The sequence below is a fragment of the Oncorhynchus kisutch genome, linkage group LG6 (assembly GCF_002021735.2).
Source record: "Oncorhynchus kisutch isolate 150728-3 linkage group LG6, Okis_V2, whole genome shotgun sequence".
NCBI classification, from domain to species: Eukaryota; Metazoa; Chordata; class Actinopteri; order Salmoniformes; family Salmonidae; genus Oncorhynchus; species Oncorhynchus kisutch.
The window spans coordinates 47,536,024-47,553,906 of NC_034179.2; the positions used below are offsets into that span (position 1 = coordinate 47,536,024).

The 17,883-nt window shown below is 41.8% G+C and overlaps 1 protein-coding gene and 1 long non-coding RNA gene across 3 annotated transcripts in view; one reads left to right on the top strand and one right to left on the bottom strand.

Moving 5' to 3' along the window:
- The window catches only part of LOC109892926 (transmembrane protein 132E), a 373,494-nt gene that overhangs the window by 121,996 nt on the left and 233,615 nt on the right, over positions 1-17,883 (bottom strand). The window contains exons 1-2 of one of the 2 annotated variants that reach the window (XM_020485813.2): positions 3,346-4,049; positions 1,845-2,772 (exon numbers count right to left, since the gene is read on the bottom strand). In XM_020485813.2, the coding sequence (XP_020341402.1) occupies positions 1,845-2,772; positions 3,346-3,424 (1,007 nt within the window). In that variant the 5' untranslated portion in view covers positions 3,425-4,049. Of the gene's footprint in view, positions 1-1,844; positions 2,773-3,345; positions 4,050-17,883 lie in introns of those variants that run through there. The other variant, XM_020485814.2, reaches the window with a different exon arrangement.
- Positions 13,865-14,894, top strand: LOC116374405 (uncharacterized). The gene is made up of 3 exons (XR_004210325.1): positions 13,865-14,143; positions 14,257-14,333; positions 14,451-14,894. It is a non-coding gene; the product is annotated as an uncharacterized LOC116374405 (long non-coding RNA).

Below are 17,883 nucleotides of genomic sequence, written 5' to 3' on the forward strand. Positions count from 1 at the left end.
GGAGAGCATTTGTGAACAGCAGTTTTCAGTTCTTTCCACAGATTCTCGATTGGATTCAGGTCTGGACTTTGACTTGGCCATTCTAACATTCTTATTTTTGAACCATTCCGTTGTAGATTTTGCTTTATGTTTTGGATCATTGTCTTGTTGGAAGACAAATCTCCGTCCCAGTCTCAGGTCTTTTGCAGATTCCATCAGGTTTTCTTCTAGCATGGTCCTGTATTTGGCTCCATCCATCTTCCCATCAATTTGAACCATCTTCCCTGTCCCTGCTGAAGAAAAGCAGGCCCAAACCATGATGCTGCCACCACCATGTTTGACAGTGGGGATGGTGATGAGCTGTGTTGCTTTTACGCCAAACATAACGTTTTGCATTGTTGCCAAAAAGTTACATTTTGGTTTCATCTGACCAGAGCACCTTCTTCCACATGTTTGGTGTGTCTCCCAGGTGGCTTGTGGCAAACTTTAAACAACACTTTTTATAGATATCTTTAAGAAATGGCTTTCTTCTTGCCACTCTTCCATAAAGGCCAGATTTGTGCAATATACGACTGATTGTTGTCCTATGGACAGAGTCTCCCACCTCAGCTGTAGATCTCTGCAGTTCATCCAGAGTGATCATGGGCCTCTTGGCTGCATCTCTGATCAGTCTTCTCCTTGTATGAGCTGAAAGTTTAGAGGGATGGCCAGGTCTTGGTAGATTTGCAGTGGTCTGATACTCCTTCCATTTCAATATTATCGCTTGCACAGTGCTCCTTGGGATGTTTAAAGCTTGGGAAATCTTTTTGTATCCAAATCCGGCTTTAAACTTCTTCACAACAGTATCTCGGACCTGCCTGGTGTGTTCCTTGTTCTTCATGATGCTCTCTGCGCTTTTAACGGACCTCTGAGACTATCACAGTGCAGGTGCATTTATACGGAGACTTGATTACACACAGGTGGATTGTATTTATCATCATTAGTCATTTAGGTCAACATTGGATCATTCAGAGATCCTCACTGGAGAGAGTTTGCTGCACTGAATGTAAAGGGGCTGAATAATTTTGCACACCCAATTTTTCAGTTTTTGATTTGTTAAAAAAGTTTGAAATATCCAATAAATGTCGTTCCACTTCATGATTGTGTCCCACTTGTTGTTGATTCTTCACAAAAAAATACAGTTTTATATCTTTATGTTTGAAGCCTGAAATGTGGCAAAAGGTCGCAAAGTTCAAGGGGGCCGAATACTTTCGCAAGGCACTGTATATCACTACATACCTTGGTAATTGCCACAATAACATGTAAGGCAGTAAGTAACGCATTGGCCATTAGAGATACCCAGTTACTTTTGATGATATATCATATAGTTTTTACAATATTACAACATTAGTTTTGCACTAGTTGGCTGTACAAACTACAGTTTTAATCCTTTAAAGCTTGTTCTCCATCTTCTTCTTTTAGGGAGCCAATCTGTTTTCAGTTCTTTTATTTCCATTACTGATCAAAACTTGTTTTCTCATGACTGATTCTTGTCACTCTGCAGCAGACATATGGTGAGCAATATGTTTGGAACGTCGAATAGCAAATTACAGTATTAATACATATATAATTGTGACAATCACATACATATCGTACCTAGGCATCGTGATAATAACATATCGTGAAGTTCCTGGCAAATCCCAGCCCTATTGACAATATTTCCTTCTGAAAGCACACACTCCAATTCATTGCGTCCTCAACTGTTTTGGAGGAGAAGGTCCAAGGTCCCTTTCCTCTGACCTTCTCCTCTAAATAATTTTGAGAAGAAGGCTAGGAAAGAAGATGTGATGCATCCAGGAAAGATTAATTGAGAAAGAGACACTTACTTGAGGGTGAACAGCTCCACTGTGGAATTGGGCACCAGGTAGAGGAAGATGTTGAGGGTCTCTCCTGGCTTCAGCGACTTCTCAGGCAACCTCAGGAACATGTTCTTATCCAGCTGCTTGTCCACCACCAGCTGCTTCTGGCTGGAATGGTACAGGCTGATGCTACCAATGCGGAGGAGGGGATGTTGAGAGGGAGGCTCGCCCCGTGATCCTCCTCTGCGGCCCGAGTTCTCGCCGCACTCCCCTCCGCTGTCCGGGTCATGGAGGGTGTAGTACAGCTCGGCCTGGAGGGACTCCCCGCTCAGCTCCAGGCTGTCGCTGGAGCTTTTCCTGCGTCCCAGGGGGGCCACATTGGTGTTGAACCAAGTGGGGGGCAACTCCAGCTGGGCCAAGCACTGGGCAAGGTTCCCCCGGAGGCGGCACGACGTCTTGATCTCGCGCACATCCCGGAAGCCGTGGAGCCTGACGCAGGGCAGCTTGTCCTGGACTTTGAAGTCATCCCAGTCGCGACCGGCGATGTAGAAGAGCACCTGGACCACGGGGTTGCTAGATAACACCCTCGACTGGACGATGAAGGCCCGGACCTTCCAGTTGACCGTTAGCCGCCCGAGGATGTCCAGAGGGCTGGAGGGCTGGAGGAGGTCCTTGGATAGGCTCTGGTCCTGGGTGAACGGGCCAAAGGTTATGTTAACGGAGGGAAACTCCTTGGTCTGGAAGACCACAAAGCTCTCGGAACGCTGGAGAGGGTGTTTGTTGGCGGGGCTACCGCTGCTTTGGCCCGAGGACCTGGTCTCTCGCAGGAAGAAGGCCAGCTGGGCGTTGGAAAGCTTGAAGTTGGCGGGCAGGTAGATGTCCGGAGGGGTGGGGGTGACTGCCGAAGAGCTCAGGAGAGCATCTGAGCTAGTCGGGGATACTTTACCTGCAAATGCTGAACACAGAGAGATAGAAAGAGAGAGAGTAAAAGGTTAGAATCTTTACAATGCAACATATATTTCACCATTTTGCAAATTTCACCTGCTCTTCACATGAAACTGCCACAGATAACAACAATTATCTGATAAAGAAACCGTATGTGTCAAGTGGCCTGCAGGCAGATTGCCCATTGTGTCCAATGAAACGGGTTGAATAAGTAAACAAGCTGCATGACACTGATTTCATCGTACCTGCTGTTCACAAGATAAACAGCTCAACACCACACACTCAATCGGTTGTTCCTCGAGTTCAATAACACACCAATAGTGAGTTTTAAAATTGACAGAGAAGCTAACGAATGGACAAAACACACAAGCTTTCAAAACAACAAGATATTTGACAAAATGTAAAAGAGAAATAGGGAGATACTTTAGAACAAAATAAAGGGAGAACAAACACTCAAACGTGTTATCTAATGACAAACTCTGGGAAAAGAAAACAAATAAAAAACATGTACCCTCGAGCTATAAAATACAATCTGCTCAGACATAGGACACAGTCATAAAGAAACAGCATTGATGTAACATACTTATCAGTAGTACCAAGAACATGTAATAAATGTGCCAAAGCCTTTCCAGACAGACCAAATCAGAGATTAAAAGTCCCATATTCCAAAACGCCTGGCATTGAAAGTATATGTCCTCAAATAGCACTTCAAAAGAGTATATCCAATCATCAGTAGAGAGTTTGCAGTCACCAAGTTAACAGATTGCGCAAAAAAAAAACTTGTTTCTCTCCTCAGATATTCGCAGTACTAGAACAGATTCCTGGTGGTTCCCTTGCTTGCGCTGCAACACACAGCTGTGGGGGATCAACAGAAGTTCTTGAACTTGTGCTTACATTCCCTTTGGTGCAGTCGTGGTCCACAGCATAGACCCACAGAAGCTCTTTGAATCCAGTCCACACATGTAGCTCCAATCTGGCAGCTGTCCCTGATAGACCAAACCCCTCTTCGCAAGCCCGGGTTTAATACTGTAGACAAAGCCTTGACACCGCCCTGTCTCGCCACACCTAGCCTCAGTCTATAATCAACATTTGAGCTCCCAGACAGCGTTAAGACACACAGGCCTCAAAGGACTATTGCACCACACACACACTCGTAAAAAAAAATACTGTTCAGCTCGATTTATCCTCTCCCACTGGACATGTTCAGGAAGAGGCTTTCGTGTTTGTGTGAGGCAGAGTGTGTGAGAGAATGAGTATCTATGTGTGTTGGACGGGAGGGGTGGGAATGGGGGAGGGATGTACTACTTCAATGCATTCAGGCAAAGAGAGTGAGCAGGAGAAAGAGAGAGAGAGGGGGGGGATTAGGTAAAGATCATAGATGAATTAGCTCTGCCTGTCCCCTTTTCTTCTGCCACGGCCCCCCGAGAAAGATAATGGGGATGCCTGGGGAGGGTTGGGGGTGGGGGATTGACTACTTCTGCCCCCCAAGTGCCTGGAATCCCTACAATAAAATAGAAAGGAATTCTTGGATGTGTGTGTGGTCCAAGCCTACGCTCAGCATCACGCTCAACTGGGGGTCGAAAAGATGAAGGGGCCTGTTGTTCATTCCACCAGGAACCGTTTCACTTATTTCCACATCAAGAACATAAACAGAACAATTCTCATCTCGTAATGGGATATATGTTCTTGAACACTTTTTATCAGTTCTTGTCAGTCATGTAACCGATTTTCCACAGGGCTACGGCTGATTCTGCGCATATGCTTGAGTAGCCTCTGCCGAGTTCCCAACAACCAATGTTCTGATATTCAGGGAAAATGGAAAGAGAGCCCATGACTCGACTTCCGCATATGGACTTTAACAAGGCGACACTACATTTTAACTCTTCCTCCACATTTATTGGACTGGTTGAACAGTATTCGAACTACAGTTTTTTTCTTCTTCTCGTCAATACCATTATGTAGAGGGTCTCATTTCAGGCATTTGCTACATTAGTTTACTGCTTGAGGAACATGAGTACTTTTCTGCCGAGTGGTCTGAACCATATGGTGTGCTCCTGCAGTGTGGTTAGACTCTGGCAGTCTGAGGGCCAGGCAATGAAGTACCTCTTAAGGGGTCTGACATGATACTCTCAGCTCTGCAGAGCAGCGCAGTTCCATTACGAGACCACATTAGCTACTTGAGTGTCTCTTCATCCCTTTCTAAACACGCATAATGCACACAACGGATTGCTCTTGTTTAGTTCCCCCTCTCTCCTTCTGTGTACTCCAGCCCGATGTACGGGCTGATTGAGGGGGCATGATATACGGGCCCAAATGCACTGGGGGTGCTCCTCCTCTCACTTTTCCTTTGCTGCTGTATCAAAGTGGGGTCGGGGTGGATGGGGGCGCAGATGGGGCTTACAACAGAAAACCTGATACCCCCCCCCTATTTGGCTTCCTATTAGACATAAGGGCCAAATTGATTGGCTTCTCTTCCTGTTGCATGCTCCGTTACATGATACCCATCTGTTGGGTGGGGGATATCAATGAGTAGCTAGCAACACCTCAGGGCTCTTTCCATCTATCAAGTTGCTTTCCCTAATGGGGATTAATGAAAATGTCTGACCACAATTGGATGTTGAGGTTGGGGCTATTTCTTTACCATTTAGAGACAATCCGCAGTTTATGAAACACGACGATTAGGAGCGCAACCAGTACGTGAATGTCATTTTTCATCACAAAATGGGTGGTTCCTTGTAGTACGCAGGCCTGCCTACGGCACAATGCAATGCAATTTCCTCTGCATTTTTTTTATGGAGCATATTATTCCTTGCACGATGGTGGGGGCAATGTTGTGTAGATAATGAGGCTGTATTTGACCACAAACTCGCTTGGTAAAAATGGAACCAGAAATATAGCTTTTGCTCCTTTCTTTTTGGCACAAAGTCATTTCACAAAAATAATGAACTCTACATCAATCACTTTAAATTGCTATAAAAAATAAGCACCAGTGTTGCTATACATTTGTGAAAACTAAAGTGATAGGCTTGGTTTCCCAAAAGAGTTAAATCAGCGAGCTGTATGCCAAAACCATTGTTACTAAAGTTGCACTTGAAAACGCTTGTTATTTACCGATGTGGAAGATAGTGCCGATGGACATAGCCCACCTTGTTTCAGGCTCCTAAATAACTTTGCAGTATTACATTTGTTTTGTGTGAAATTTCTCACATTATTAGCCCAGAATGTTCTGTGCATTATTACAAACAGGCAGAACTAACTTTGGATATTAGAAAGGTAACTCACTGGTATTATAACTTTCCTGAATTGGACCCTTACTTCGTACCTTTCAAGTCAATTTAACTTATTCCATAGGCTGCTCCAAGACACCGCCGACGGAGAAGAGGTTTTCGGAGTGGACTTTTAGGCAAGCACACCATCTACTGCTTTTTAGTATTTTACTCGCTAATGTTCAGTCCCTGGACAATAAAGTAGACTAGCTCAGGGCAAATATCTCCTTCAAGAGAGATATCAGGGGCAGTAACCTACTCTGTTTCACGGAATCATGGCTCTCTCCGAATATACTGTCCCTGTCCATACAGCCAGCTGGGTTCTCAATACATTGTGAGGATAGGAATAAATAACTCTCCGGGAAGAAGGCGGAGGTGTATGTTTCATGGTGTGATTGTAGGAACTCTAGTCCTTTCGTTCACCCAACCTAGAAAACTTCACAATCAAATGCCGACCGCATTACCTAACGAGATCATTTTCTTCGGTTATCGTCACAGCCATGTATAGTACCACTCAAGCGCATACCACGACAGCTCTCAAGGAACTACAAACTGGAAACCGCATATCCTGAGGCCGCATTAATTGTAGCTGGGGACATTAATAAAGCAAATCTGAGGGAAACTCTACCAAAGTTTTATCAACACATCGTCTGTAGTTCTCGAGCTTCAACAACTCTCAACCATTGTTACTTTCCCTTACGGGATGGATACAAGGCCCTTCCCCACCCTCCCTTCGGGAAATCAGATCCCGACTGCATTTTGCTCTTCTCTTCCTATAGGCAGAAACTCCAACAGGAAGTACCCGTGCTGAGGTCTATTCAATGCTGTTTGACCAATCGGAATCCATGCTTCAAGAGTGTTTTGATCTTGTGGACTGGGATATGTTCCGGGTTCCCTCTGAATAACATTGACGTATACACTAACATGGTGACTGAGTTCATCAGGAAATGTATAGGGGATGTTGTTCTCACTGTGACGATTAAAACCTACCAAAAACCGTGGATAGATGGCAGCATTAGCGCAAAGCTGAAAGCGCAAACCCAAAACATTTAACCACAGCAAAGTGACTGGGAATATGATTGAATACAAACAGTCCAGTTCTGCCCTCCATAAGAAAATCAAACAGACGGCATCCCCAACCGCATCCTCAGAGCATGCAGCTGGCTGGAGTGTTTACAGACATATTCCTATCCCAGTCTGCTTCCCTCACTTGCTTCAAGATGTTGGTCCTGTAACCAAGAAAGCGATTGTAACTGAACAAATTACGATCGCCCCGTGACACTCACTTATGTCATCATGAAGTGCTTTGAGCGGCTAGTTAAGTTATATCACCTCCACCTTACCCGACACCCTAGACAATTCATATACCATGCCAATAGATCTATGGATGATGCAATCGCACTGCACACTGCCCTATCCCATCTGGACAAGAAGAATACCTACAGTTGAAGTCGGAAGTTTACATATACCTTAGCCAAATACATTTAAAACCAGTTTTTCACAATTCCTGACATTTAATCCAAGTAAAAATACCCTGTTTCAGGTCAGTTAGGATAACCACTTGATTTTAAGAATGTGAAATGTCATAATAATAGTAGAGATAATGATTTATTTCAGCTTTTATTTCTTTCATCACATTCCCAGTGGGTAATATGTTTACATACACTCAATTAGCATTTGGTAGCATTGCCTTCAAATTGTTTAACTTGGGTCAAACGTTTCAGGTAGCCTTCCACAAGCTTCCCACAATAAGTTGGATGAATTTTGGCCCATTCCTCCTGACAGAGCTGGTGTAATTGAGTCAAGTTTGTAGGCCTCCTTGCTCGCACACACTTTTTCAGTTATGCTCCCTAATTTTCTACAGGATTGAGGTCAGGACGTTGTAATAGCCACTCCAATACCTTGACTTTGTTGTCCTTAAGCCATTTTGACACAACTTTGGAAGAATGCTTGGAGTCATTGTAGATTTGGAATAACCATTTGCAACCAAACTTTACATTCCTGACTGATGTCTTGAGATGTTGCTTCAAATATATCCACATAATTTTCCTATCTCATGATGCCATCTATTTTGTGAAATGCACCAGTCCCTCCTGCAGCAAAGCACCCCCACAACATGATGCTGCCCCCCTCCCCCGTGCTTCACGGTTGGGATGGGATTCTTCGGCTTGCAAGCATCCCTCTTTTTCCTCCAAACATAACGATGGTCATTATGGCCAAACAGTTCTATTTTTGTTTCATCAGACCAGAGGACATTTTTCCTAAAATTATGATCTTTGTTCTCATGTACAGTTGCAAACCGTAGCCTGGCTTTTTTATGGAATGCTTTGGAGCAGTGGCTTCTTCCTTACTGAGCGGCCTTTACAGTGTCGATATAAGACTAGTTTTACTGTGGATATAGATACTTTTGTATGTTTCCTCCAGCATCTTCACAAGGTCCTTTGCTGTTGTTCTGGGATTTATTTGCACTTTTCGCACCAAATACGTTCATCTCTAGAAGACAGAACGCATTTCCTTCCTGAGCGGTATTACGGCTGCATGGTCCCATGGTGTTTATATTTGCATACTATTGTTTGTACAGATGAACGTGGAACCTTGAGGCATTTGGAAATTGCTCCCAAGGATGAACCAGACTTGTGGAGTTCTACAATTTTCTTTTGAGGTCTTGGCTGATTTATTTAGATTTCCTCATGATGTCAAGCTAAGAGGCACTGAGTTTGAAGGTAGGCCTTGAAACACATCCACAGGTACACCTCCAATTGACTCAAATTATGTCATGGCTTTAGAAGCTTCTGTAGGCTAATTTTCTCGAATTTTCCAAGCTGTTAAAAGGCACATTCAACTTATTGTATGTAAACTTCTAACCCACTGGAATTGTGATACAGTGAATTATAATTGAAATAATCTGTCTGTAAACAATTGTTGGAAAAATGACTTGTGTCATGCACAAAGTAGATGTCCTACCCGACTTGCCAAAACTATAGTTTGCTAACAAGATATTTGTGGAGTGGTTGAAAAATGAGTTTTAATGAAAAATGAGTTTTAAACTTCAGACTTCAACTGTAGCTAAGTAATGAACCATCATCCCAACTCATGAAGTTACTACCCTGCATGAATCTGTGGGTAGCTAATCAACCAGGTTCAATGTTAGCTAGCTAACATTAGGCTATAACTAGGCAAGCAAATGGCTCTAAGATACGAATAATAAGATCATACATGTAACGTTATCTAGCAAGCCAGCCAGCTAACTGTTAGCTCACTAACAGTACACTAACTTGAAATAAAACCACTTTCTATCAAAATTAGAAACGTGTAATATCTGAAAATGTATTATGCTAGAAAAGAAAACCCAGAGTTACCTCTGCTGCAGAGGATACTTTTATTAGAGTTAACTCAGATTGCAGCCCAAATAAATGTTTCACAGAGTTAAAGTAACAGACACATCACAACATCAACTGTTCAGAGGAGACTTGTTCAGAGGAGACTGCGTGAATCAGGCCCTGACCTGAGTATTCTTAGTTTTCTTTATTGTTTTGATTAGGTTAGGGTGTGACATGGGTGATGTATGTGTTTTTTGTACTGTCTAGGGGTTTTGTAGGTTTATGGGGTTGTTTATCATCTAGGTGTTTATATATGTCTATGGTTGCCTATATTGGTTCTCAATTACAGGCAGGTGTTTATCGTTGTTTCTGATTGGGAACCATATTTAGGCAGCCATCTTCTTTGGGAATTTCATGGGTTATTGTCTATGTCTAGTTGCCTGTGTTTGCACTTTTGTATCATAGCTTCACGTTTGTTTTGTTATTTTGCATAGTTGTTTAGTGTCTATCTTTATTAAAAGTGTCATGTACTCACATTACGCTGCGCCTTGGTCTCCTCCATTCAACGAACGTGACAGAATAACCCACCATAAAAGGACCAAGCAGCGTGATAAGGAGGAACAGCGCTTTGTGGAATCGAGGACTCGGGACGAAATACTGGACGGTAAAACATCCTGGACCTGGGAGGAGGTAATGGCAGGGGTCCTGCCATGGAAGCAGGTGGAGAGAGTACAGGAGGAACGGCGATGATATCTGGGTACAAGGCTAGCACGGAAGCCCGAGAGGCAGCCCCAATAATTCTTATTTTGTTTTGGGGGGGTGCACACGAGGAGTTTGGCTAAGTCAGGTAGGAGACCTGAGCCAACTCCTTGTGCTTACCGTGGTGGGCGTCGTACTGGTCAGGCACCGTGTTATGTGGTGGAGCGCACTGTGTCCCCAGTACGCGTGCTTAGCCCACTACATCGCAGCTCCCCGCATCTGGTGGGCTAGGGTGAGGATCCAGCCAGGGCAGATGGTGCCAGCCCTGCTCTCCAGACAGCCAGTGTGTCTCCTAGGGCCAGGATGTCCTGAGCCGCCAGAGTCTCCCGTCTGTCCTGAGCCCCCGGAGCCGCCAGTCTGTCCTGAGCCATCAAAGCCGCCAGTCTGTCCTGAGCCGTAAGAGCCACCAGTCTGTCCTGAGCCGTCAGTCAGCCAGGAGCTGCCAGAGCCGTCAGTCAGCCAGGACCTGCCAGAGCAGGCAGTCAGCCAGGAGCCGCCAGTCATCCAGGAGCCGCCAGAGCCGCCAGTCAGCCAGGAGCCGGCAGTCAGCCAGGACCTGCCAGAGCCGTCAGCCAGCCAGAAGCTGCCAGAGCCGTCAGCCAACCAGGAGCTGCCAGAGCCGTCAGCCAGCCAGGAGCTGCTGGTTTAGGTTTTGTGGCCAGAGTCCGCACCTTAGGGGGGACTCTGTTTGGTCAGGGTGTGATATGAGTGGGCATTCTATGTTGCATGTCTAGTCAGTCTGTTTCTATGTGTTTTGGCCTGATATGGTTCTCAGTCAGAGGCAGGTGTTTGTCGTTGTCTCTGATTGGGAACCATATTTAGGTAGCCTGTTTTGTATTGTGGTTGGTGGGTTATTGTCTATGTGATATTGCATGTTTGCACTCAGTATTTATAGCAGTCACGTTCGTTTTTATATTTTGTTTGTTTGTTTAGTGTACTTCGTGTTTTTCCGTCTTTTCATTAAAACATGTATTCACATCACGCTGCGCTTTGGTCTCCTCACTATGACGAGTGTGACACAGGCCTTAGTGGTCAAACTGTTGGAAAAGCATTCCAGGTGAAGCTGGTTGAGAGAATAACAAGAGTGTGCATAGCAGTCATCGAGGCAAAGGGTAGCTACTTTGAAGAATCTAAATCTAAAATATATTTTGATTTGTTTAACACTTTCTTGGTTACAACATGATTCCATGTATGTTATTTAATAGTATCGATGTCTTCACCATTATTCTAAAATTTAGAAAACAGTTCAAATGAAGAAAAACCCTTGAATGAGTAGGTGTGTCCAAACTTTTGACTAATACTGTACATCATCGATGGACACGTCTCCTGTCACGGATGTTATGGTTGCCCTTAGTTTGAATCCTGAGACAGGTGTTTTCTCCATCTCCTTAGCTATCATATTCAAATTCAACTGATTTCAAATCAGTTAAAAAGGTTGCATTTGACAGGTTGACCTACACTTACTGACCAGCTCAAATAGACAGAAGCGTGATATTTGGCAGACCAATCCAAACTCATCTCTTGGCATGTCCAGCTCATTCATTTCAGCCAATCATGGCTAGCGGAGAGGTTGCTAGCTTTTTCTGTGGCTTAACCAAGTAGGCTCGTAATTTAACAATTTTATTCGTATTTTCAGATGGCATAGAAGTTTGTTATTAAGTCACATGAAAGTTCACATGTTCGAGAAGGCATATCTGCCAAAAAGGTTTATGTTTAAACGGCTCTTCTGTGAAGTAGTGACCTGCAACATAAGTCTAGTATCCTGAAACTGGTCACATGTCACTGTACAGCTGTTATTTGGTGGCACTTTATTACCAGTTCCCTTGTTTACGCTTCTTCCTTTCACATAAGTGACCAAATGGCACCATATTCCCTACATAGTGCACTACTTTTGACCAGGACCAAAAAAGGTGCACAATGTAGGGAATAGGGTTCCATTTGGGACGTAGCCACAGACTGGCTTTGAGTCATTATTTAAAACCTCTATGGGATCGGTGTCCCTATACTGGGACAGTTGAGCTAACGTGCGCTAATGTGATTACACATTGTAACAGCAAACACATAAGTAACAGCAAACTTTCCAGGACATAGTCGTGTTTTATATGGGCAGAAAGCTTACATTATTGTTAATCTACCTGCACTGTCCAATTTACAGTAGCTATTACAGTGAAAAAAGACCATGCAATTGTTTGAGGAGAATGCACAACAAAAATGTACTTTTATCACGGCAACTGGTTTGATACATTCACCTCTGAAGGTAAATATTGTAAATATTTACCTTTAGTAAATATGGTATCAAGAAAATGCATATCCTTGCTTCAGGTCCTGAGCTACAGGTAGTTAGATTTAGGTGTGTTATTTTAGGTGAAAATTGAAAATAAAGGTTCAGATCCTTAAGAGGTTTTTAAGCAATAATGCACAAGAGGCATTGCTGTATGATGAATACAGTTACAGGTAAATGGCATTGTTTGGGAGGGCCAGTCAACCCATTTGCCTGTGACTGTATGCATGATACATCACTACATCGCTTGCCTTATTTCTCTTATAAAACAGTTACCAACATATTAAAATAACATTAAATAACGTATTTTCATTATAATCTTATTTTGATAAGCAAATGTTCATATAATGTTATTCTTCCAGCAGAATATTCTGGACAAAAAGCTGGTTGTTAGTTCTTTTGGCCATGTTGCTACAGATGCGACACAGTCATTAAATATTCAAGTGATAATGCCCGAGAAGCCCTTCAAGGGCATTTTCACTTTTATATAAAGGCCCATTGACCCATTCACCGGACGTGCTACCTTGTCCCGGACTTGCAGTTTTCGCCTCCCTCTCTACCGCACCTCCTGTTCAGTCTACAATACATACTGTAGTAAACATGTGAAAGTGCCTAATTCCTTACATAAGAAAGAGCAGGCCATGTCAGTACTACAGAATGCGGGGCACGCGGGAGACCGGTGTTATTTCATAGTTGTGATGTCTACACTATTATTCTACAATGTAGAAAATAGTAAAAATAAAGAAAAATCCTGTAATGAGTAGGTGTGTCCAAATGTTTGACTGGAACTTGCTTAACTAATTTGATTCAAATGAGTTACACTCTAAAGTTTCCAAAACTGTCAAAATGTTGTCTGTGAGTTAAACAGAACTGATATTGCAGGCTAAAACCTGAGGAAAATCCAATCAGGAAGTGCCCCTGTTTTGAACGACCACATTGCGTAAGTGGATAGGTGGGGGCTCTCAGAGTGAATTGTGCGCAAAAGAGAAAGGCGGCCATTGTTAATCCCGGTCCTAGTGAAAAGCCAACTGTCCCGGTTGATATATTACCGAATAGATATTTGAAAAATACCCTGAGGATTGATTATAAAAACCGTTTGACATTTTTCTGTGGACATTATGGATATAATTTGGAATGTTTGTCTGCGTTGTCGTGACCACTCTTTCTGATGGATTCCTGGGCATAAAGCACCAAACTAACGGAGGTATTTGGATATAAAAAATATCTTTATGGAACAAAAGGAACATTTGTTGTCTAACTGGGAGTCTCGTGAGTGAAAACATCTGAAGATCATCAAAGGTAAACAATTAATTTGATTGCTTTTCTGATTTTCGTGACCAAGTTACCTGATGCTAAGTGTACTTATTGTTTTGTCGAGCGATCGATAAACTTACACAAATGCATGTTTTGCTTTCGCTGTAAAGCATAATTTCAAAATCTGAGACGACAGGTGGATTAACAAAAGGCTAAGCTGTGTTTTCCTATATTGCACTTGTGATTTCATGAATATGAATATTTTCTAGTAATATTATTTGACTGTGGCGCTATGCTATTCAGCGTTGCTGTTGACAATTATACCGGATCTGGGATGGGTGGTTCAGAGGTGAAACAATAATGAACTCTTGCCTCCTTTTTCAGATATCATGGCTCGAGATTTCTTTGAGGAAGAAAACATCAAGAGATATGCTGGACCCTATGTCAGAGATGGACCCTATGTCAGAGAGGTGTTTCTGGGTACACATTGTTTCTTTCAAGGTTGGATAATAGCAATAATTTGTTATGTTTAGGCCTATTTACATGTATATTTCTATTATTGTACCTAATTTTGGCTGTTAGGCTCAATGTCTTTTTTTCTTCTCCAAATGCAGACAATGACCCAAAACACACTGCTTACCTGGGTTTGCATTGCAAATGAGGGCATAAACTGGGTCAAGACGCCAGCAGAGTAAGTAGACATTTATGTAGTAAAATAAAGATGAAATACAAATAAATAAATAAAAGACCTACAACACCTTCGGTAGGCCTATATCTAATAATATTTATTTTTCATCTCTACATGTAGGTCTCCTGATTTAAACCCGATCAAATTTGTTTGGCATCAACTGAAAACATTCTTCATTGTAACCACAATGCCACATCTATATTTCCAATTACGTTTAGAGTTTGGGATTTACAAATGTGCGCTTTTCATTATTAGTTACATTGTTTTAGTTTGAACGTGCAGACTTTTTTCTTTAAATTATTGTTTTATGTAGGATGCTACATTTTTGACCGGATGCTATTGTAAGTAAGCCTAATAAAACAATCCTACTTCTATTAGGCAGTTAAGCCTCATAGCCTACCTCAGCCAGTTGTTCTTTTATATAGGTCTAGGTTCTGAAAAAAGACACAATTAAGCCCTCTTGTTGTTTGTAAAGTCAAATTAAAATTAAGATTATTGTTGAAATGAATTTGCTTGAATTTGCAGTCAGATGGAACAGAGTAAATTGGCATTTTAACATCATAGATTTAGCCAGTGGTAACTTGTGGAATATACACTGGCTGGAATGCAGAATTCAGGATTAGACCCACCCCTTGTATAATTTTGCATAGTTGCTATGCAACAGGACTAGTCGTCCATTCTAAACTAAATGGTTGCTATGCAGGCTATGCATAACTTCATGTCACTTGCTAGCTAGCTACCTAGCCAACTTCAGTTAACTCAAACTGGAATGAAAGTATTCTAGCTGCATTTTAGTTTACTTGGGAATGTCCATGATAATGTCGTTGAAGCGTGACTTCGCCCGTCTCAGAAAAAGTTGTCTCATCTGGTCACCTATGAATGGTACAGAGATCGAAATTCAAAAGTGAAACATTGTTTCCAAAGTCGGACAGGGAGGCATATATTAACCCCCGCTGTACCAAACTAAATGCTAGAATGGAACCAAGGCAAAATAGTGTGCGAGTTGAGATAAATACAAGAGATTATTATTTGGACAGCAACATGAACAGTGATAATTTTCAGATTATGGAACTGTTAGCAGGCATAGTGTGCCACGCTGCTTGTCAAGCAAATCATTATCCAGGATCCAAACAACCAGTTTTCTAATGCTCTTTTTGCCTCGCCTTGCTAGCTCCCCAAAGCCTTGTGAAAATGAACAAGGTGGCACAGACACCCCCACACAATCCCCTGGAAGGGAGCATCAATAAGGCGTTGAATGGTTTAGAGCCTAGCTAGGATATCACACATACCAGTGAAAATACTTAGATTACTACATAGTATGCACCTTTGAAATGTGCAAATCACAGTTTTTGTGAAATAGGCCAACACTGAACAGGGAACATGCTACATAAGCATATTCTTGCTTAATAATTAATGGTGTTACAAATATGTACAACAACAACAGAGTTGTTTTATTCTGTTTTTAAGTAACAGCACAGGTTTCCTGATGCCATGAAAAGGCTACAGTGTCACATATAAAGCAGCCTGCCAAAGTCAGTGAAATGAGCAGAGCGACGCAGGTTAAAATATTCAGAGAAATTAATTTTACGGGCATGGCAGAGAAGTGAGTAAATGCCTCTTCAAGGACAGGGGAGGGAAAGGTTGCTTGAGCATTTAAAGTGAACAACAGCTTTCTCGCCAAGATACTAATATCTCAGCCCTCGGAGCATTCCCATCTATCCTAAATATCTTAGGCTTCTTTAAAACAATATCGATCTTATAAGGTATTAAGGTTGAAACAACGCTCCAAACATTTCATAGACCTCAATCACAATCACTACAGAAACTATTTAGAACTTAAAATAAAAACGGCTGATGTCAAAGTAACTGAACAAAGCAAATATTAGTAGTCTGTGCTTGCCGCTCAAGATTCTAATGGTCTAAAGAAATTTTCAAACTCACATTTCACGGAGATAATGATACTGCAATTTGGGCAGTAGTTGAATATTCATGTGTCATAAAAAGTTTCACATTTTCATCCAAAATTTCTACGTAAATAGGCAGCTATAAAAAGTAATCCTCTAAAACAATCTGCATTATCATTTTGATTCATGTTTAACACAATAAAAAGTGTAGATTAAATTCTTATTGAAAGCCAACATACCTATTTTTCCCCATCCCTGAGTATTGTCTATTTTAATTGACTCCAGAAATGTACTGTGTACGTTTTCATTCAGTTTTCATTCACTTCATTATGTCTGACAGCCAAAACATAACATGCCAGTCAATTTACAAGACTTAAAAGTAAGATGTAAAATGGCACTGTGACATGTTCATGTTTTAAGAATAAAAACATGTGTTGTCTTACATGTTTGTTTGAAATTTAGGTAGCTATCTAACATCTAAACAAAACTTGTTATTGCCTCCTCATCTCTTTCGTTATTCAAAATGACATACAGTTTTTATCTGGGATGTCGAACACCTAATTCAAACACATTTTGAACTAATTTTGTACGTTTTAAATTATTATTATTATAATTTCTATTATTATAATTTCTCTCTATTTTTTAAATGTAATCTTCATTTAAATAGGTCAGTCAGTTAAGAACTAATTCTTATTTACAATGACGGCCTACCGGGGAACAGTGGGTTAACTTCCTTGTTCAGGGGCAAAACGACAGATTTTACCATGCCAGCTCAGGGATTCAATCCAGCAACCTCTAACCACTAGGCTACCTGCTGCCCCAATGAAAGAAGATTACTGCTTGAGATGCCTCAAGGCACTGATTAATGTATCCCTAATCGCCATCAGTCATAGAGGAAAACAGAAATATAATACCATTAGAATGAGATTTACTTTTTAAACTCCAACGCTGACACCAAATGCTTTTCATATTCACCGGTTGGGCACATTCAGAGCAGACCTGTAGACATTCAGAGTCTAGAAAAATACATAATAGAACCAGAACAGAGCTGGTTAAGTACAGAAACTGGGAAAATAGTGAGGCTTTAACGTGGGCAGATGACTTGCCGCATCTTGGCCAGTAACAGTGAAATGCCTGTCTGTCTCCTGCATGCACCAAAAGAAATAGAGATCGTTTCTCCCGGACCGATGCATATCAAATACCTACAGTATGCACACAATAAAAGTGTCATTGTAAGAATGGGGAACAGAATAGCAGAGGAGAGGGAAACTTTATGATTTTGGGCCTCTGAGACGCTTTCTTATTTTTTACTGTTTCTATCAGCACTAATAGCCACTGCTATAGATACATAAATTATATATTTTGCAATAGTGTTGGGGGGGGGGGGGGGTGAATAAAACCAATACAGTTGATCTTTTTACAATATTGTATTGAAACTTTGACTCCAAGTGTCGATTTATAAAAAATAAAGATATTTGCATTAATTTACATTAAAATGTACAGAAAACATCTGTTGATTGGATACCTTGTACTTTTTCCTCTCAGAACTTCGTCCTTGACTTTATTAACACTATTTGATGAACAGTTGACCAATGGGTGGGTGTTAACAATACATACAGTCATCTCACAACAAACAACTGTGGGACAGA